At 49.5% G+C, this 20,710-nt stretch overlaps 1 protein-coding gene across 2 annotated transcripts in view; it reads right to left on the reverse strand.

Annotated features, from left to right (window-relative positions):
• Positions 1-12,431: 12,431 nt before the first annotated feature.
• LOC122478600 (liprin-alpha-1-like) overlaps positions 12,432-20,710 on the reverse strand; it is a 41,300-nt gene continuing 33,021 nt past the window's right edge. For both annotated transcript variants that reach the window (XM_043572145.1, XM_043572142.1), the window contains one exon: positions 12,432-12,803. In XM_043572145.1, the coding sequence (XP_043428080.1) occupies positions 12,740-12,803 (64 nt within the window). In that variant the 3' untranslated portion in view covers positions 12,432-12,739. The remainder of the gene's footprint in view (positions 12,804-20,710) is intronic.

Here is a 20,710-nt window from a genome sequence, read left to right on the forward strand (position 1 = left end):
TAAATTTTTGTGTGATTTTATTGGTTTATTTGTTTGTATATTTATTTATTCATTTATGTATGTATGTATGTGTGTATTCTTGCATTTATTTATTTACTTACAAGAAACTGGGAAGCGGCAGAAAGAGGGAGAGAGAGATTTCCAAGGAGTCTCCACACCGTCAGTGCAGAGCCTGACGCGAGGCTTAAACTAGTGGGCCACGAGATCATGACTTGAGTGAAACCAGGAGTCTGATGCTTCACCAAATGAGCCACCCAGGTGCCCGTGCAGTTTCAGATTTTGAAAATCGTTGCCAACCGTTAACAATAGAGAGCTCACGTATTAATTAAAAACCCAGAGATCTTTAAAAGGTGAATTAAACCCCACGACTGGAAACACCACCAGCTCGGCATTTCCCCAGGGAAGCTGCTGGTGCTCCCGCGGGACACGTGCTGTCACTGGCCTGCCCGTCTGTCGTGAGGCGGTGGACTTGGGCCTGGAGTGCGCATCCCCTGCCTGCTACCCATGCCCCTCTGCCCGCCGTGCACCCTGCTGATCAGGGCCTTCTCTTGGATCTTCTTCAGTGCTGTTCAGACTCTCTCCCCGACGGGGCATGTAGGAGTAGAAACCGCCTGTGTAAAATACACCACACTATTTCACTGCATTGTTTCTGACAATGAGTGGAAGCTGGGCTTGCTGCCTTGGTTGGCTATGCTGTTCTGTAGCAGACGGTCATTCGAAAGACACGGCAATAGCAATATCAAAGGTCTGTAGGGCAGGAACCACACAAGCTGCCTGAACCTCTTGGGCACAGACGGCACACTGGGCTGGAGTCAAAATGGGGCTCATAAGAGAGCCCCAGTGCAGGCCCACATGGAGTAAGTACCACAAGTGTTTTTAAAAAAAATTTTTTCAACGTTTATTTATTTTTGGGACAGAGAGAGACAGAGCATGAACGGGGGAGGGGCAGAGAGAGAGGGAGACACAGAATCGGAAACAGGCTCCAGGCTCTGAGCCATCAGCCCAGAGCCTGACGCGGGGCTCGAACTCCCGGACCGCGAGATCGTGACCTGGCTCAAGTCGGACGCTCAACCGACTGAGCCACCCAGGCGCCCCAGCCACAAGTGTTTTTTAAAAGTGCCCGTAGTAAAAGGGCTGTGATGGACATGCAGCTGAACCGATTGTTGCAATTCTCTTCCTATTGGAAAGAGCAGGCCTTCATGGACCTATTGCCCATGTTGCTTGACGACGGAAACAGCTGGAATTGACCAGCCTTATGGGGTTCCTTCCTGTGTTCTCTTTTGCATGGGGGCGAGGACTTTGTCAGAACTGGTCGGTGAGGTTTTTAGAGGCTCCACATCCTCCCACCTTTTGGAGGGAGGGAGAGTATCTCTTGTCTGCAAAGGCACCAAAGGCACAGGCTGACTGTCAAAAAGCTCAGGTCTTTCCTCTATTCGGGGTAATTTGACATCTGTATAGACATCCTGTGAACTCAAGGGGAGAGGGGCAGTGTCAACTGTGGACCAAGCGAGGATTACCCCAGGGGGAATGTTACCCCTCAGAATGCCCAGCTTTAAATGTTTTCCCTACTTGTTCCCAATTGTTAAGACCATAATTTCCTTGTGTGGGGAACCAAGGGCAGTATTGCTGCGGAATCATTAATGATTTCAGGATTGCTTTCTGATTGGAGATAGTGTTGGCCACATTTTCCAATGTCTGTAAAATACAATGAATGGTTTCTGTTGTGGGGAGAGACAGTTTCCATAATGAATTTCTTAAAAGTCTGTGGCAGCGAATCCTAATAGAGTTTCACTTTATCCCTTAACTTTTTTCCTTTGCTTTTTGTTTCTTCAATTCCATATATGAGTGAAATTATTGCATGGTATTTGTCTTTTTCTCACAGACTTATTTCGCTTAGCAGAATACTAACTACTTCAAACATGTCCCTGCAAATGGAAAGTATTCATTCCTTGTTTTTGCTGATATATATGTATCACTGATATATATGTATATATACACATGGATATGGATATATGGATATATGATTGATATATATATTCATATATATGTCTGTATATATCCATATACATGTACTTATATATATATCAAAATATATATCCATATGTGTATTCATTTATATCCAAACATATGTGTATATATATTTATATATCCACATATACCCATATATGTCTATACATATTTATATACATAATTACATACCTATACATATATATCCATGAATATATCCATGAATGTATCTACATCTCTATATGTTTATATGAATCTATAGATATATAGATATATGTAAACATATATTTATTCATATATCAATATATATCTATTATATAGATATAGATATAGGTATACATCCATCTATAGGACACAGATGGAGGTAGAGAATATGATGGTATGTGAAATAAGTCAATCAGAAAAAGTACCATCCAGTCATTTTACTCATATGTTTACTTGAAGTAACAGACAAGCAAATGGAAACACTGAGAGACAGAGTGAGACAGAGAGAGAGAGAACAGACAATCAAGAAACAGACTCTTCCGATTAGAGAACAATCTGATAGTACCATAGGGGTGGTGGGATGCACTGGGGGGGGGGTGAAATCGGTGATGGTGTTTGAACGGTGTCCTTGTCATGATGAACACAGAGTGATCTATGGAATAGTAGACCTGAAAGTAACATAACTCTTCATATTACCTAACTGGCATTAAAGAAACAAAAACAGAAAAGACACTGTGAAAAAGCAAGACAATTAAATGAGGACCTATCCACTCATTGACTAGGTGAATTACATGAGAACTTAGTTATGGCACTCTTGCCATGCCTGCCGTGGGCTAAGACTAACTTGGAGGAAGTGACAATACCTTCTAAGGCACATAGGGCTTTGACACTGCTATTGTGGTGTCTTTGGAATGACCGTCGGCTACAGGGCAGTATTGCCAACCAAGGCAGCAAGGCCAGCTTCCAGTCATTGTCAATAAATCCCTGCACTGAAATTGGGCGGGTGTATTTTCCACAGGCCATCCACAATATAGGGACTCTGACTCTCTCTCTCACTGTTTCTCCCTATACACTCTGCTTACTCTACCTATATGTGTGGGCTTCTCTCTCATTCATTCCCTGGATTAAGAACTAGGATGATGAGAGCAAATGGTCTCTGGCTAGTCTACCTCCGGATGAAGATTTGAAGGAAACTTCCCAAGCAGCTGCCGAAACCCCTTTTGTTTCAGGGATCTTCCCTGTCTTCTCTTGCCTGACATGGACTGCCTAATTTCCCTTTTGGAAAACCAAACCAAGCCAAACAAAAAAACAAAACATGGCATCTGCTCATCTAACTGAGCTGACACGCTTTAGAACCACGTGAAGCCTTTTCTCTGCCCTCTGTGCCTCTGTTGGCCTTCAGGCAGACACCTCAGCTTTTCTGCCTTCTCTTTCCCCCTCCTCCTGTTTCTGCACCACCTGGGGTGCAGCCTGCCCTGCAAACCAGCCTGCAAACCAGCCCTGGCCACTGCCCAGTGTCCTTGGGAATGGTGACGGGGGTAGAACCGGTTCCAACACCTGGAACGGCCACAGGGTGCCCACAACTGTCCCAGGGGTTCTCCCCACATCCAGCATGTTTCAAACCCACGGGAACAGAAACGACGATGAGAGCAATGGTGACTTCACCGGCTCGGGAGTCGGCTCCCAGGGCCTCGACATCCTCACGTGGCTTCTGTGGAAGCTGTGGGCTCAGCAAGTCAGGGAGGAGCCTACACTTGTGTCTAAAATACCCACACTACAGACTTCACCCTCTTTTGGGGATGATTTCCTGGCTCTGCCTCAGCCAAGAACAGCTTCATTTTCCTGAAAGATATTGGGGCCGAGGAAGTCAAGCACCGCAGGTGACCCAAACAGGTCAGAGGGATAGTCCTTCACAGTAGGGACGGGAGGGTAAAAACGGGAGCTGGTGCGGCCTAAATAAAATTCTGAGCACACTTTCAGGGTTCCTTTTACCTACACTTCCTGACTAGGAAACACCACCAGGAGAGGTGGCAGCGTAAGGCCATGCCGAGTCAGGAGCAGGGCCCGCTCTCCCAGGGGACAATCCCTCGGCTCTCCTATTTGGGGCTTTTCATGAGAACACAGTACGTAGAACCCAGCTCTCCAGTATACCCCATGCTCAGTGACAAAGCAGGAAAATTAGAGTCGTGGAGGGGAGTTTAACTTTGAAGATATTCAGAGACATCGTGTGTGGCAGGAGCCCCCATTGCAGAGAGCGTAGGTGACCACGTCCCTCGACGCAATCTCCACCATTAAAGACAAGATGCTAGAATCATCAATACAGGAACTGTTTGTGATGGGAGATTCTAAGCCTGCACGTACCTATGCAAACACACGCATAGAAGCACGGAGTCGCGTGTTGTGGGAACGTGAGCTCACAAGACAGACCAAGTCGTGCCCGTGTGGGTTCACAGGAAAGCTGTGTCCCCCCTGGTCTGTGTCTCTGCCCTTCAAAAGACCAATTTCACACCAGCATGAAGATAGTCTCTTCCTTGGTGTGCTCCTGGTGCCCAGAAACTTTCACGGTCTTGGCCCCCATCTCTGCTCTTTGCCACTTACATCATTCTGAAAAGTGTAGCCAATGAGGAATGAAGCCCACACAGGGGACTGTAAGAAACACAGACAACCCAAATGAAAACAAAAGGAAAATCATCTTTGGGAAAAGGGAGACAGAAGGACACTGGTGACTCATACCACAAAATCAGGTCGGTCTCCGAGAGGTCTCATCAGCATATCCATCATCCTGGGGTTTGGACACGGTTTGGCCTGCCAAAGCTTTCCACATCTAAAAGAGCAGGGCCCAGGGTCAGGGACGCCTGGGAGAACGGCTCTCAGACGCCACCCAACAAGCTCTCTGGCCACAGCTTGCCAGCTCTAAGCTCGGGGGGCTGGGCAGCCGGGCCAGCAAATGCCCACCCACAACCCCGTGCGGGAATGACTACATCAGACACAAAAGCAACATCATGTGGGATTTCTAATACTGCTCTCAAAGGGCATCTTAGACCATCAGAAACATTCCGGCTTCAATTCGAGTGGGAAAATGTTCTGGAAAACAAAGAGTCACCCATGCATTTCAGTCATCCATTAAGAATACGTCCCTCCGCAGGAACCTGTGAGGCTTGGTCTGTTAAGTGTCCAACTTGGGCTCAGGTCATTATCTCGCCATTCGTGAGTCCTAGGCCCCCATCGGGCTCTGTGCTATCAGTGCAGAACCCACTTCAGAGCCTCTGTCTCCCTCTCTCTCTGCCCCTCCACTGTGTGGTGCGCTCTCTCTCTCTCTCTTTCTCTGTCTCTCTTTCAAAAGTAAATATTCAAAAAGAAAGGAAAGCAAGAAATCAGCAAGGAAGAAAGCAAGCAAGAAAGCAAGAAAGCAAGAAGGCAAGCTAGCAAGAAAGAATTCAGGCCTTCACTATGTCCTAACAACAGTGTTACCCAAACAGGAAGGAGCCCAACAACGTGAGGGAATGTCAAATTACATGGCCTTTCTCACTTCAGAGAAACAACAGGACCCGTTTTGATTTCAAGTACTTCCTGGAAGGGTAATTGTGACGTCCATAACTCGGGCTCTGACACCTCCATTGTTTCAAGTGATTTATTAGAGGGCTGCTTCAACACCTCTCCGGGGAAATCTCTGGCTCGCACAATGCGGACTTTTCTCCTACTGGGTAGCTCAGAGGCTGGTCTGTCCGCTCTTCCTCCAGCACATCAGAGCTGGAAGGGTCCATCTGGCACAGAGAGAAGGGACAGCCGCCTCACACCTAAACAGGACAAGACTTTTCCCACGCGCAAATGCAATCTCGAACTTCTAAGTGTTTCAAGAGAAGACTATGTATGAGAACCGCCTCGTCTTCCACACCAGCGCTGGTAAAATTTCACCGGGGCCAGGAAGCAACTGAAAGTCTATTTGAAGTCCATCAAGCTGAAGCTCCACCCACGTGTCTGAACCGGGGACACCAGTAGGTGCATTCTGGGGTGCCACACCTGTGCTCTTGTAGTTTGAATTCAGCCAGAACAATAGCCCGTCTGCACCCACCCCCTCCAGCTCCACTGGGTTTCAAGTCCAAATCCGGGATGGCAGTGAGGGGCAAATCAGGGCTCAGCTCTCAAGTGTCCAGGTGGGACCTCTGTCACTGTCCCCTGAACGGGCAACAGTTTGCCAGCAGGTAAGGCAGGATCCACACTGTCCCTTCAAAGCCACCACTTCAAAGCTCCACTCTGTCTGGGTGCCCCAAGACCAGCAAGAATTTCCCAGATGTAATCTGCTCTTGCCGCCTTTTAGACAGCAGACTCAACTCTCAGCCCTGGGAGGGGAACCCAGATAGTGTCGTCCCAGGGAGCCCATTCACAAATGAAAGAACGGCTAACCCAAAGTTGTGTGATTTGCCCACAGTCTCTGCCTCTCCAGTCAAGTGGGTCCCACGGCCCTGAGCTGGACAGAGGCCACCCAACTGCAGGAATTCAGCCACCTGCAGTTCGGGCCAGAGGAAACGGTCACACGAATGGACAGGGAGAGCACCTGTGCCTCCTTCCTCACATCCTGCCTGGCAGCCCTGCCCACCGTCCACATGCTTCCTGCTCCCCAGCTCCAGAGTTCTCCTTGGAAACTACAGGCATCACTGGAAACTGGGCTAGATTTTTTAAATGTTATTCAATTATTTAATTATTTGTTTTATTTATTTATTTATTAAATGTATATGTAATCTCTACACCTCACGTGGGGCCCAAACTCACAAACATATGACCCCGAGATCAAGAGTCAAGGCTATTCCAGCAGAGCCAGCCAGGCGCCCTCTTGATTATACCTTTCAAACAACAAAATATCCTCCCAGAAAATTTCTGTCCTGATCTGATCTTCGCACACCCAAAGGGAGAATCCCTTCCTTTCCTTGCTCAAGGACTCACTCCTGTGTTCTGAGTGGAGGGAACACAATGGTGACAAGGGACATGCCTTTTTTTTTCTTTTTTGTTATAATTTTATTTTTTTTATTTTTGAAAATTTACCTCCAAATTGGTTAGCGTATACTGCAACAATGATTTCAGGAGTACATTCCTTAGTGCCCTTTACCCATTTAGCCCTTCCCCCCCTCTCACAACCCCTCCAGTATCCCTCAGTTTGTTCTCCATATTTATGAGTCTCTTCTGTTTTGTCCCCCTCCCTGTTTTTATATTATTTTTGTTTCCCTTACCTTATGTTCATCCCTTTTGTCTCTTGAAGTCCTCATATGAGTGAAGTCATATGATTTTTGTCTGTCTCTGACCAATTTCACTTAGCATAATATCCTCCAGTTCCATGCATGTAACTGTAAATGGTGATATTTCATTCATTTTGATAAGGCACAGACCTTTCTTCCTGGATCAAGGTGAGAGGCTGCTCACAGGTCTCTCTCTGAAACCCAGCGATCCACTGAGGAAATCCCAGGCATCTGGAGGGATCCGTGGGTCACACGATGAAGAGTAAAAACCTCAAGAGGACGTCTGCCGCCAGGGCAAGTCGTCAGGCGTGCAGACCTTTTCAGGACTCCAGGACATCCTCCCACACTTCACACGGCTTTGTGAAGAAATCCGAAGGAGGGAAGGAGGAAGTGCATTTGACTAACCAAATAGCTCAACCGGTTTTCAGACACATTGAAAAAATACAGAAAATGACAAGTTTCCAAAGATTTGTAGCTGCATAAAGTTTTCTCTTCGTGCCAACAGAAATCATTGTTGCAACCTGCCAGCATACATCTCCTCATGGCCTCCAGTCTTTGTTCCTTGCAAATGAAGACTTTGCTACAAGTGATAAAATTATATTACTGTGAGTTAAACACATACACACACAAACACACACATGCACACACACGAACACACACACAAAATGGCCACCAGGGTGGCGCAGTAGCTGAAGCATCTGGCTTCGACTCAGGTCATGATCTCGAGGTTTGTGGATTCGAGCCCTTCGTCCAGCTCTGTGCTGTAAGCTAGGAGCCTGGAGCCTGCTTCTGATTCTGTGTCTCCCTGTCTCTCTGCTCCTCCCCTGCTCACCCTGTCTTCCTCTCTCAAAAAGGAACAAACATTAATCAATCAATCAATCGATCATTACATAACCCAAGGAAAGCTCTCTGAAGGGACCGTGTTGCAGCTGGGAGACAAAGCACAGGGAATGCTGTCTGCATGAGAAGCAGGGAGCTTCTGGGAGCAAAGAGAGAAGCCGGCTGCAATTCTAATGAACAGTAATGGTTACTGCCCAGAGATCAAGACACCAATCCGTCAGGCCACCGACTCCCCACCAACTCCCAGAAATGATACAGCAGCCTCGACAGGCACCCCACGGTTAGACATTACAGAGCAGAGAAATAAAGTGCCCTCTTTCCCTAGAAACAAGCCAGTCTCAAGCATATGCCACTTACATCCATGAGCCACTCTGTCACACACAAGAACCACAGGGTCCCCGGCATCCCATCCACACATCCATTTCGACAAGCACATCACTGAGCCCGGCCCAGGCTCAAGGGGAGGCCTTAGATTCCACCTCTCAAAGGGAGTCGTAGCGAAGCACCTACCTCCCATCGTGACGTTGATGTCATCATAGGCCACTTTTCAGCAAGTCTACGATGTCACCACTTGTAGGACGCATCCTGATGTCACACGAATCAAAATGTGAAAGCAGGGCCAAGATGGAATCGGCACTTGCACGCTGGTTTGTGATGGGAGACGTGTCTCCGCTGCCGGTGCAGCTCAAAGTTCGAACCCGGGCTACTTTACGTTCCAAAGTGAGGGCCAGGGAGCACTCATTCCAGGCTGAGACCATCTATCGCACGGAGGGGATCCCTAAACAACCACTAACGTTTTCTATTCTAGAAACTTCTGCACAAATGCCAAAGGAAGATGTACAGTAAACCCTCATGAATGCATCACCCATCTTCCACCAGTATCAAACCACATGGTCACTTAATCATTGATGCATACCCTGACCTAACCCAGGGCGTCGAGTTCCCAGACGGTGGGTGAGTGCACGTGTAAATACTGGGACATACGGTGGCACCGTGAGCCCTTTGTGTTGTCCTCCTTGCAATCCACGTGGCTGAGCAATACATATCGCTTTATTACCTAGATGCCACCGGGTAAATCTGAAATGGATTTGCCAGGGCTCACACTGGCCACAAATGAGTTTCTAGGGAAGCAAGGGGAGGAAATGGTTAGAATAGTATCACATGGGGTAGGGAGGGGAGTAAAAACCAAGGTGGGGGCAGCCACAGTTTCTCTTGAAATAATGAGTGTGGTGGCACTTTGGGAAAAACGTTAAAAACGGGGGCCCCTGGGTGGCTCAGCTAGTTGAGTGTCCAACTTCCGTTCAGGTCATAATCTTACCATTGGTGAGTTCAAGCCCTGCGTCAGGCTCTGTACTGAAAGCCAAGAGCATGGAGCCTTTTTTGGATTCTGTATCTCCCTCTATCTCTGCCCCTCCCCCAGTCACATTCTGTGTGTGTGTCTCTCTCTCCCTCTCAAAAATAAACCAACATTAAAACATTTGAAAAAGTGGGGCGCCTGGGTGGCGCAGTCGGTTAAGCGTCCGACTTCAGCCAGGTCACGATCTCGCGGTCCGTGAGTTCGAGCCCCGCGTCGGGCTCTGGGCTGATGGCTCAGAGCCTGGAGCCTGTTTCCGTTTCTGTGTCTCCCTCTCTCTCTGCCCCTCGCCCGTTCATGCTCTGTCTCTCTCTGTCCCAAAAATAATAAATAAACATTGAAAAATAAAAACATTTGAAAAAGTAAAAAAAACAGGGTCACTCAGCTGCCACTCAGGGGAGTATACAACTCTTGTAGGAGGGTCATGGGTCTGTGCAGACGTTGCTTAAAATCTTAAAAAATAAATCGAAATTAGGGGCACCTGGGTGGCTCAGTCTGTGTAGCTTCTGACTCTTGATTTCAGCTCACATCATGACCTTTTTGTTGGTGAGAGTTGTGTCCCATGTCGGGTTTGTGCTGACAGTGAGGAACCTGCTTGGGATTCTCTCTCCCTCTGTCTCTGCCCCTCCTCCTCCTCTCTCTCTCTCTCTCTGTCCCTGTCGAAATGAACACAACTTTCACAAAATTTAAAAGGTAACGTAAAAAAGAAAATAAGGTGTTGGAGATGAAGACATCCTCAACCCTCTATTTGTGCAATGTGACAATCCCTTAGTCACTGCTTTAATTACAAGTTAAATTTTTTTATTTTTTATTTTCTTTTACGTTCATTTTGAGAGCAAGCACTTGCGTGAGCGGGGGAGGGAGAGAGAGAATGCCAAGCAGGGTCCGTGCTGTCAGCGCAGAGACCGATGCCATGCTCAAACCGCACAAACGGTGAGATTATGACCTGAGCCGAGATCAAGAGGCAGACGCTCAACCAACTGAGCCACACAGGCACCCCTAGTTAATGATTTTTAAAGCAATTTCCATTATTTTGTTCACATTATAAGTTTAAAAATAGCTTTTACTTAATTTTCCGAGAGCATCCTGGCCTGGAAACCAGAGCCATGGCGCTAAGGCCTGGAGGCTGGGCTGTGGGGCACCCCTCAGCGCCAGTGAAGAAAGGTTCTGTTCGCCTCCTCTGAGGATGGCTGGCCGGCCACACCAAAGACACTCCAAGCCAGTGGGACGGTGGCCACCGGTTGCACAGGAGAGGCCAACGTACCCTCTAACTGCTGGATGTGCCCCGGTGCGTGTCCCCGAAACCCTGTGTGCAGTCTCTCTGTGGTGGGGAGGGAAGGAACCGTCCCAGAGTCGCCTGAGCGACAGGGATCTTGTGCCAGAGCCTCATGAGTTGGCCTGGTGGTGGCTGCCAGCCCCCGGTGCGGGCAGACCCTCCCGCCTGCCACACCGGCTGGTGTAAGACTCAGCACTGGGTCTGAGCTTCGGGAGAAGCAGCCTAGTGGGTGCCAGGGGCTGAGACGATGGGGAAGGATGCAGCCCTGGGCACTTCTTGGGACCTTGAGAGGACAGCAGCAGGACAGGAAAGCCCACACACAGGATGGAAGAGGAGTGGAGACTGGGTGGAAAGCACGCGCCTGTACACACATGCGCACACGCACACACTCCAGTCTCCTGGGGTCCTGGAGGAAGAGCAGCCTCAGCTGGCCCTGACCGTGGAAGAGTCGCCCTGCCCTGTTGGCCTATTGCCTGGGCCCCCGGCTGCACTGATTCCGGGGCCGCCACCCTAGGGTCTGGGCACTTGGCCCTCCTGTGGAGGACACCCCGGTCCTGAACTTCCACTTCCAGCTGTGGTATTCTATCAGCTGGTTTCCACACTACTACTTCCACGTGGCACAAGTGCCTTCATGGCCCCGTGCACCAGAGAAATCCACGGCAGCCACTTCTCAAGTCAATGGCAGCTTATTCTCACTAGTCTTTATTGGCAGTGGGAAACGCTCCACTACTGCCTTGAAAGCCGGCAAATAGTTCCGTGATAAAAATAGTTCAAAGTAGACGGTACCTACTCTGTCATACAATCAGGAAGTTCACAAAAGATTAATAGAAAGACACAGGGAAACTGTCAAACGTCCAATGTAAAGAGACATGTCGTTTCTATCTCTGTACCAGCTGCATAAGAAATAAGGCACCATGATCTGAGCACATTCCTGGGTGGCTTTTTTATATGCCACCTCAAAATTATAAGTTACGTTGGCTACTTGGATAACCTGAAATGGCTGTCTCCTCAAAATCTACACATGGAGATGGGGCGCCTGGGTGGCTCAGTCACTTAAGCGTCCGACTTCAGCTCAGGTCACGATCTCACAGTTTGTGAGTTCGAGCCCCACGTCGGGCCCCGTGCTGACAGACAGCTCGGAGCCTGGAGCCTGCTTCGGATTCTCTGTCTTCTCCTGTCTCTGCAGCATCCATGCTCATGCTCTGTCTCTCTCTCTGTCTTTCAATAATAAAGCAACATAAAAAAATTAAATAAAATCTACAAATGGAAAATGAGGTCCACTCCTTAAACTTGTTTACAAACATATCTAAACAGCTGATTTCCGTAAGAACAATAAGGCCTTTATTAGAGTTGCACTACATTGTTTCCAGGATCTTGCATCTTGCTCTGTGCTGAGCATTGGGTGCTCCCTGGCCCGAGGTGGGAGACCAGTGCACCCTGATTGGTCCTCTGAGAGTTCTGCTGCCAGGGGTCTAAGGTTCGGGTTGGGGGGGAGAAGGGGGCGGGCAAGAAGAAAGCATTTCTTGCTAGAAAAAGTGTAGTTAAGGTGAGTCATTAAAATACAATGACAATTGCTGCAAATTAAGTCTGATTATATCAAAACCATGGGTGTAGAGCTAAGGGACATTCGTAAAGGATAATGCAGGCTGTGTCACGGTGATTTTGCAAACGTGGTAAAATCCTTTTCTCTGTCAGGGTTTCTTAACAAACAATTAAACAATGATAATTACAATACGTGCACAGGTTATAAAAGCCCTGTATTTGTCGTAGGATTTATACATACAACCATGCGAGTACATACACTTGAAAGACTAAACTGAGATATAAGAACATCAATTGATTCCAAAGGATATTTATAGGCCCGGATATATATGAAAGTAAGGAACTATCTATAGGGAGTGACAAATTTACAGAAATGTACGAAACATTAAATGCTAAATGAGTTTCTCGATCCTATTCACGAATTTTTCAGTAATTAAATACTGTAATAAAATATCTCAGCGTCCATATAACAAGGATTAACAGATGAAAGATCTGGTTGAAGTTTCAAATGTAGTCGCTGCTGGGCTCTGCGTGCTGCAAGACCATCGGTAGAAGCAGTGTGGGTAAACTGCAAGATAAAGGAAAGAATCAGTCTTAAGACATCAGCCCGAAAAGCACCTTCCAGGGCCCCAGGTGGGGCCTAGCACGTGCCCCCCCTCCCCAAAGACCTTCCTGGCTGAAGAGATTTGAGAATCTAGAGAACATATGAAGCATTTTGCATTACCAATGAGAATTATTCGATTGAGTTCATACTGGCTTAAGACTGAAAGTTACCAAATTAAAAAAAAAAAAAACAAGATGAAGGAATCAATCAACTATTCTTTTTTTTCCAGGATTTTAAGTAATCTCCACTCCAAAATGGGGCTCAAACTCACTACCCTAAGTTCAAGTGTCATAGGCTCCACCTGGCCTCCAGCCAGGAGCTCCCAACAATCAAACACTGTGGCTGAGACAGGAAAACAGAATGAGAGGAGAACAAAGCCCACCCCCGAGGCCCTCAGATCAGGGAGAAGAGGGCTGGGCTCCGGGGCCCACACCCGAAATCTCCAAGTTCAAACTCAGCCCCTCAGACGGCAATGTGCTTCCACTTTTAAAAGCTAATCTCTCAACTGAGAGGCCACCAGCGTCACTCACGTGAGGACTAGAATCCTCTTGGGCCTGGTTCATTCAAGAAGGTGTGCGTAAAACAAGCCAGCCAGGGCCTGCTGACCTAGGAGCTCCACCAGACCAGGCAAAGGCCAGTGCCACTTGCTCCCGAACGACCGGGAAGGTCAGCTCAGACCTGGAAAATCTCCTACTGCTCCGACAGCAATCCTGCCTCCCTACCACAAAAGACATTAGCAGACACTGAAGCCAAACTTCTTTTTTTACGAAAAGAGTGGAAATACAGTTTTCTCTGAAAAAACTGAGAACACACCAACCTCTTAAGTGTAAGCACACAAACACCAGAATCCTCTTAGCAGGTGTAGAGAAGCTCATGTGTGTGTGTGTGTGTGTGTGTGTGCATGTGTGTGTGTGTGCGTGTGCGTGTATGTGTGTGTGAGTCTGTCTATGTGCGTCTGCGTGTCTGTGTATTTCTGAAATTCCCTAAGTGAGCCTGCTGCGGCTGTCCTGGCTCACATGGACATTGCGCAGACCGGACATGGGGTGTCCGACTGTGGCCTGCATGGACGGTGCCCTCTACTCACCAACAGGAGGCAAAGGCAGAATTAAGACATGACTGGCTGCGCTCTCCCTAGGGCTGGGGAGGATGTGCTGAGAACCCAGCGGGGCGGGGCCCGGAAGGCAGTAGCATCCTGATGCCCCAAGCTGGCTCCACCCACTTCCCAGTGAGCAGCCCAGCTTGGTGTGTGCTGGGCTGCGAGGTGCCTTGCGGTGCGGTTCAGGATGGAAGCGGAGGCGGGCGTGCGGTCAAGCCGGGAGCAGCCTGCAAGAGTCCCGGGATTGGAGAACGCCGGGGCTGGCGCCACAGCGCGTTGCCAGGGTCCTCTTGCGGGGCCTCTGCCACCCGCCCGGGGCCCGGGGCCTTGGCCCGCGTCGGAGGGTGGCGGCAGGCAAGCAGGCAGCCTGGCAGGCAGGCAAGCTGGCAGGCGCGTGCATGGGTGAAGCGCGGCACTCGCTTGGCTTGGGACGTGTGGAGCAGGCTCTTGGAGCGCCCAGCGGCAGCCGCTGGCCTCTTCGGCCATACCAGCCAGAACGCGCCCGACCCCGTCTTCTCTGGGAAGCTAAGCAGGGTCGGGCCTGGTTAGCACTTCGATGGGAGAAGGCCTGGGAATACCGGGCGCTGTACGCTTTTGCCTTTGAAGACTTTGGCCTCCTTCACCTCTCCTTTGGCTCCCGCCGCCCCTCCCCCCTCCTTGTGTGAGTCCCTGTCTCCCCATGGAGCGCCACTGCTGGGCCCAAACACACCTCAGCCACTGCTCCCTCAGCCCTCCCGGGCCAGCAAGGCGGCCATGCCTGGCCCGGGCCCTCCCCGCCTCGCCTCCCCGTGCCCGCACACCCCAGGGCACTTCAAAGGGTCACGTTCCCCACTCCCGAACCCGGCCAAATCCTACTGCAACCACTGGAAGCCACAGCCCAGCTTTGCACCTTTCCTGACACACCACCCAACCCCGCACCCGCTCCGAGGAGGGGCTGCAGGGTGGGCAGAACCAGAGGCTGGCTCCTGTGGGCTGGAGGGTGGGGGCTGTGTGGGCGGATACAAGAACCCAGGAGCGGGCGGGAGGGGCAGCGCGAACCGGACTCCACATCCGCCACAGGCCTGGGCTCCCTGGGTCCTGGACCTCTTCCCTCCCTCGAGCCCTCATTCCCAGGGCCCCTGGCATTTCAGGAGGCCCAGCTAGGGCAGCAGATAAGGGCTGTTGATGTTTGTCTGGGGGCGCTGGGGGCTCCGGGGTGGGTTTGCACCAGGTGGGGCAGACGGGAGGGAACGGCCTCGTGGCTGGCTGCGCTCGCCCTAGGGCTGGGAAGGAGGCGCTGAGAACCCGGCGGGGCTGGCCCGGAAGGCAGGAGCAGCCCAATGCCCCAAGCACTCTCCGTCAATTTCCCAGTGAGCAGCCAAGCGCGGTGTGGTGCGGGGCTGCGAGGTGTCTTGCGGCGCGGTTCAGGATGGAAGCGGAGGCAGGCGGGCGGCCCAGCCGGGAGCAGCCTGCAAGAGTCCCGGGATTGCAGAACGCCGGGGCTGGCGCCACAGCGCGTTGCCAGGGTCTGGTTGCGCGGCCTCTGCCACCCGCCCGGGGCCCGGGGCCTTGGCCCGCGCCGGAGGGCGGCGGCAGGCAAGCAGGCAGGCTGGCAGTGAGGCAAGCAGGCAGGCGTGTGCATGGGTGAAGCACTGCAGCAGCCTGGCTTGGGACGCTTTGAGCAGGCTCTTGAGGCGCCCAGCGGCAGGTGCTCGCCTCTTAGGCCATAGCAGCCTGAACGCGCCTGACCCCGTCTTCTCTGGGAAGCTAAGCAGGGTCGGGCCTGGTTAGCACCTGGGTGGGAGACAGCCTGGGAATACTGGGTGCTGTAGGCTTTTGCCTTTTGCCTTTGGCCTCCTTCACCTCTCCTTTGGCGCCCGCCCCCCTCCCCCCTCCCTGCCTGTGTCCGTCTCTCCTCAAGGATCTTGGCTCCTGGGGAAACACACCCCAGCCACTGCTCCCTCAGCCCCTCCCGGGCCAGCCAGGTAGCCTGGCCTGGTCCGGCCCTGTCAGGCGTGGCTGGCACACCCCACCGCTAGTCAGATGGGGCATGCTCCCTGGTACCCGCTCCCCTTATCAGGCCAAATCTTTCTGTTCTGGCTGGACGCCACTCCCCAGCTTTGCAATTTTCCTGACACACAACCCACAGGTGCAGGGAGGAGGAAGAGAGGGCGGGGCTGGGGTCTGGGTAGGGGTTCCGGATGTTGGAGGTTTGGGTTCGGGCGCGTTTATAAAAGGACCCAGGAGGGGTGGGAGGCGCAGGGAGATCTCAGATATGGACTATGCCCCAGTCCTGGGCTCCCTGGGTCCTCTACCTCTGCCCTGCCTCTCAGCCCTCATCCCCAGAGCCCCTGGCAATTCACAAGGCCCATCTAAGGTATTGGGCTTGGGCTGGTGAGGTTCTCTGGGGACGCTCGGGGCTTCCGTTTGGCTTTGAGCCAGGTGGGGCAGACAGGAGAGAATGGCCAGTGTTTGGTTTGAGCTAGCCCTCTTGGTGGGGAGGAGGGGCTGAGAATCTGCTGGGCTGCAAGGCAAGGCTGGTCTTAGGCCCCTTCTTCAGCGCCCTGGTTCCAAATTAGCAGCCTTCTTTTTTTTATGGGTTTGACAGAGGTGTGTTTCCTTCCTGGGGCAGCCAGTAAGATATGTACTTTTCAGCCCAGTGATAGAGTGTAAAGTTTCAACTTGTAATGGTTTGTTGAAACTATCGATTATTGGACTAAGTGAATTATGTCAGTCAGAAATATACAAGTACCATGTAATATTGTAATCATTCATGGGTTAGAAGTAAAGAATCACCGGAAATAAGAGAGCGAGGTCGTGAGGAAGAGACAAAGTGAGAGAGTGAGAGCGAGTAGAGTATCAAGTAACAGACCCTACTATGGTAATAGTTTGATAGTACTAGAGGGAAGGTGGTTGCTGGGGTAGTTTTCGCACCACGTGAAGGAGATTGAAATGTGTACCTGCAAAAATGCACACTGGGTAATATTTGGACCCTGAAACTACTTAACTCTTTGTATTAACCTTTTGAAATCAAAGAGACTACAAAACATGCAATTTGAAAAAGAAACAAAATGAAATGAGTACCTGTCCAATCGTTTAGTAGGTGAATTACATGAGATTGTAGTTATGACACCCTTGCCAGGACTGCTGTGGCTTCGGAACTACGTTAGTGGGGGGGGGGGGCACATGGGTGGCTCAGTGAGTTGAGTGTCCGACTTGGGCTCAGATCATGATCTCGCTTTCTGTGAGTTCGAGCCCTTTGTCAGGCCTTGTGCTGATAGCTCAGAGCCTGTGTCTCCCTCTCTCTCTGCCACTTCCCTACTCATGCTGTGTCTTTCTCTGTCTCTCAAAGATGAATGAACATGAAAAACAATTTTAAAAAAAGAACTACCTTAGAAGAAGTTACAATGTCCTCTAAGTCACATTGCGTAGAGACTCCTCTCTTTCCCGTGCAGAAATAGCAGTAGTTGTGCAGGTATTGAAGAAGAATGAGGATGACAATGTCTTACAGATAGACAAAGGCAGCTTACCAACGGAAGGTTAGTGGGAAATACTCCGTGCGTGCCATCCTGGGCCTGTAGTTTTGACGCTCATGACGCAAGTCAAAAACAGGTTCATTTTGTATGAATTCCTTTAAAGGCCACCCATCCTTCCTCTGTGTCCAGCACTATATCTTCATTAGTGACCGGGACAAAATGTGATCTGTGCCCATGTGGAGATCACTGCCAATGAGGAAGACAGAGGTGAAAAGGGGGCCCATGTGGTTAGTAGGGATGGGAGACAACAGCATGGGTCATTGAGAGCAGAGATCTGCACTTCAAAGGAAACTTCCTCCGAAAGGAAAACTTGGCAGGAAGGTCTTGGAAAGGAATGAATTAGAGCTTTTGGAAAAGTGTGTTTTTATATTGAATAAAAGATGTGTTATCATCTCACCTGTGTATTTATTCCTAGAACGTAGGTTTAAAGTGGAGGGGATCGGGTATCTATCTGGGAATTTGTCTCACCAAATTATAGCATTGTGGCAGAAATCTGCTAGGCCTCTTTAGTTTTTCCAAGGACTTCTCTATTCCTGTGACAATCAAGTCATTCTCTTTGGAAACCTCCATTGGGTCCTCTTCCTTATTGACTTTCCTTAGATTTTGAAGCAGCTTAACCAAACCAGGTTACATTTGCCGGTAGCTTTCTGTGTTCTTTGCATAGACAAAATAAGGCTGATGAAGGAAATAAGAATCCTGGCATTCAAGGGCAATCACAGCCTACACTGTTTTTCTACCTTAAGCATTATCTTCAGAGAGTGGAATCACAATGTGAGTTTGGCTTTGTTGTTGGGCAAACTGTTTTGTTTCTGTTTTTATTCTTATTTTCATTTCATCTGGGTAAACCCTACTTCGTATCTTTAAATATCCATTTACATTGGTTTTCAATTTTTTGTTACCCTACTCCTCATAGGGAAAAAGCTTCACCTGCTGCCAGTGCCCTTAACGGTACACATCAATGGGAACAACAAGTAGCCATAGAAGGGGGAGCGCTTGTTGACGTTGCTTCTTTAAAAAGTCATAACAGGGGCGCCTGGGTGGCGCGGTCGGTTAAGCGTCCGACTTCAGCCAGGTCACGATCTCGCGGTCCGTGAGTTCGAGCCCCGCGTCGGGCTCTGGGCTGACGGCTCAGAGCCTGGAGCCCGCTTCCGATTCTGTGTCTCCCTCTCTCTCTGCCCCTCCCCCGTTCATGCTCTGTCTCTCTCTGTCCCCAAAATAAATAAACGTTGAAAAAAAAAATTTAAAAAGTCATAACAGGGCGGCTGCACCAGTTTGTATTGTGACCAGCAGTGCAAGAGTGTTCCCCTTTCTCCAAATCTCACCGACAACGGTTCTTTCTTGTGTGGTTCATTTTAGCCATTCTAGCAGGTGTGAGGTGGTCTCTCATCATGGTTTTGCTTTGCATTCCTTAATGCACAGTGATGTTGAGCATCTTTCCATATGTCTGTTAGCCATCTGGAAGTCTTCTTTGGGAAAGTGTCTATTCATGCCTTCTGCCCATTTCATAACTGGGCTGTTTGGTTTTGGGTGCTGAGTTTGATAAGTTGTTTCTAGATTTTGATCCTAACCCTTTATCAGATATGTGTCTTGCAAATATCTTCTCCCATGCTGTGGGCTGCTTTTAGTTTTGTTCATTGTTTCCTCCACTGTGCAGAAGGTTTTGTCTTGATGAGAATATTACTCAGCCATCAAAAAGCATGGAGTCTTGCCATCTGAAACTATGTGGATGGAACTAGAACGTATTGTGCTAAGCTAAATGAGTCCCTCTGAGAAAGACAAAGATACAATTTCACTAGTATGTGGAATTTAACATATGAGAAGGTGAGGACGAGAAGAGAGATAGACTTAAAAAAATTTTTTTTAATGTTTATTTATTTCTGAGACAGAGAGAGACAGAGCATGAGCGGGGGAGGGGCAGAGAGAGAGGGAGACACAGAATCCGAAGCAGGCTCCAGGCTCTGAGCTGTCAGCACAGAGCCTGACGCGGGGCTCAAACTCACAGATTGAGATCATGACCTGAGCCGAAGTCAGACACTCAACCGACTGAGCCACCCAGGTGGACCTAGAAAAGAGGTAGACTTTTAATGATAAAGAACAAACTGAGAGTTGATGGAGGGATGTGGGTGAGAGATGGGCTAGATGGGTGGTGGGTACTAAGGAGGGCACTTGTGATGAGCACTGGGTGTTGTACGTAACTGATGAATCACTGAATTCGACTTCTGAAACCTGTATGTTAACTAACTAAAATTTAAATTAAAATAAGAAGCAGAAATCTAAACAGCCCACTCCCTCGGTCATGGTCCACTAAATGGTCTTGACAACAGTGTGTGACATTCTCTCTGGCACCATCATTCTAGATGCTGTATCATGGTCCTGTAGCCAGAGGAATCGGATCCTCTCTGTCTGAGAAGGAGGTGTCCCATTCAGGGCTCTTAGAGAAAAAGCAGAGATGACACATGCCTACGTGAAAGTCTGTGCAAATCCCTAGTCACTGTCTTTGCTCTCCAGAATCAGACCCCTCCCCACCGGAATCAAAGGTGATGGCAACTGAAATCATGGCAACAATCACCCTCCAGTAAGAGAGTCGAGGCCCCTCTCGCTACTGACAAATGAGTGCCCTGATCTCTAATGCACAACAAGGGGTCTAGTTTCAGGAGTGTGATGAGTTATTTTTGCTCGTTTTGTGGATGAGAAATTACACCAAACTCCTCGTCCTATGTTCACTTTTCTAATGACGAGTGAGGCTGGATGTTTACCACTTCCTGCCATTTCCAAAATGTAGCCACTGTTCTCAGTTCTGGGTGAGCCTGCTGAACACACTCTCCTGGACATCCCCCGGGGACACAGAGAGTGATCTGTGTCCAGTCAGGAAACGTCACTCCTTGTGAAACCACTAAGCTGTTAGTGAGGGGAGGTCAGTTTCCAGATTTCAGGACAGAAATTCTGTCACTTCTTACTTGCTTTGTCCCGTGTTTGTTCCATCTCTCTCTGTCTGTCTACTCCTCTTTCTTTCTCTCTCTGTATCTCTCTCTCTCTCTCTCTCCCTTCCCTTTTCCCTCTCTCTCTCTGCTCTCTGTCCTCATTTGCTCCCTCTGTCTCTCCGCTAACCCTGGAAATGGGGAATCAAACACTTCAGTTAGGGAATACCATACGAGAACATGATATAGGAGAGTAAGAAGCAAGTTTCCAAGTCAAAAGATTGAAATAGGCTCTCAGTTGCAACTGAGTTCTGACACTGTGTGAGTGAGCTTGGAAGGAAA

This window comes from Prionailurus bengalensis, unplaced genomic scaffold (assembly GCF_016509475.1).
Source record: "Prionailurus bengalensis isolate Pbe53 unplaced genomic scaffold, Fcat_Pben_1.1_paternal_pri Un_scaffold_101, whole genome shotgun sequence".
Classification (NCBI taxonomy): Eukaryota; Metazoa; Chordata; class Mammalia; order Carnivora; family Felidae; genus Prionailurus; species Prionailurus bengalensis.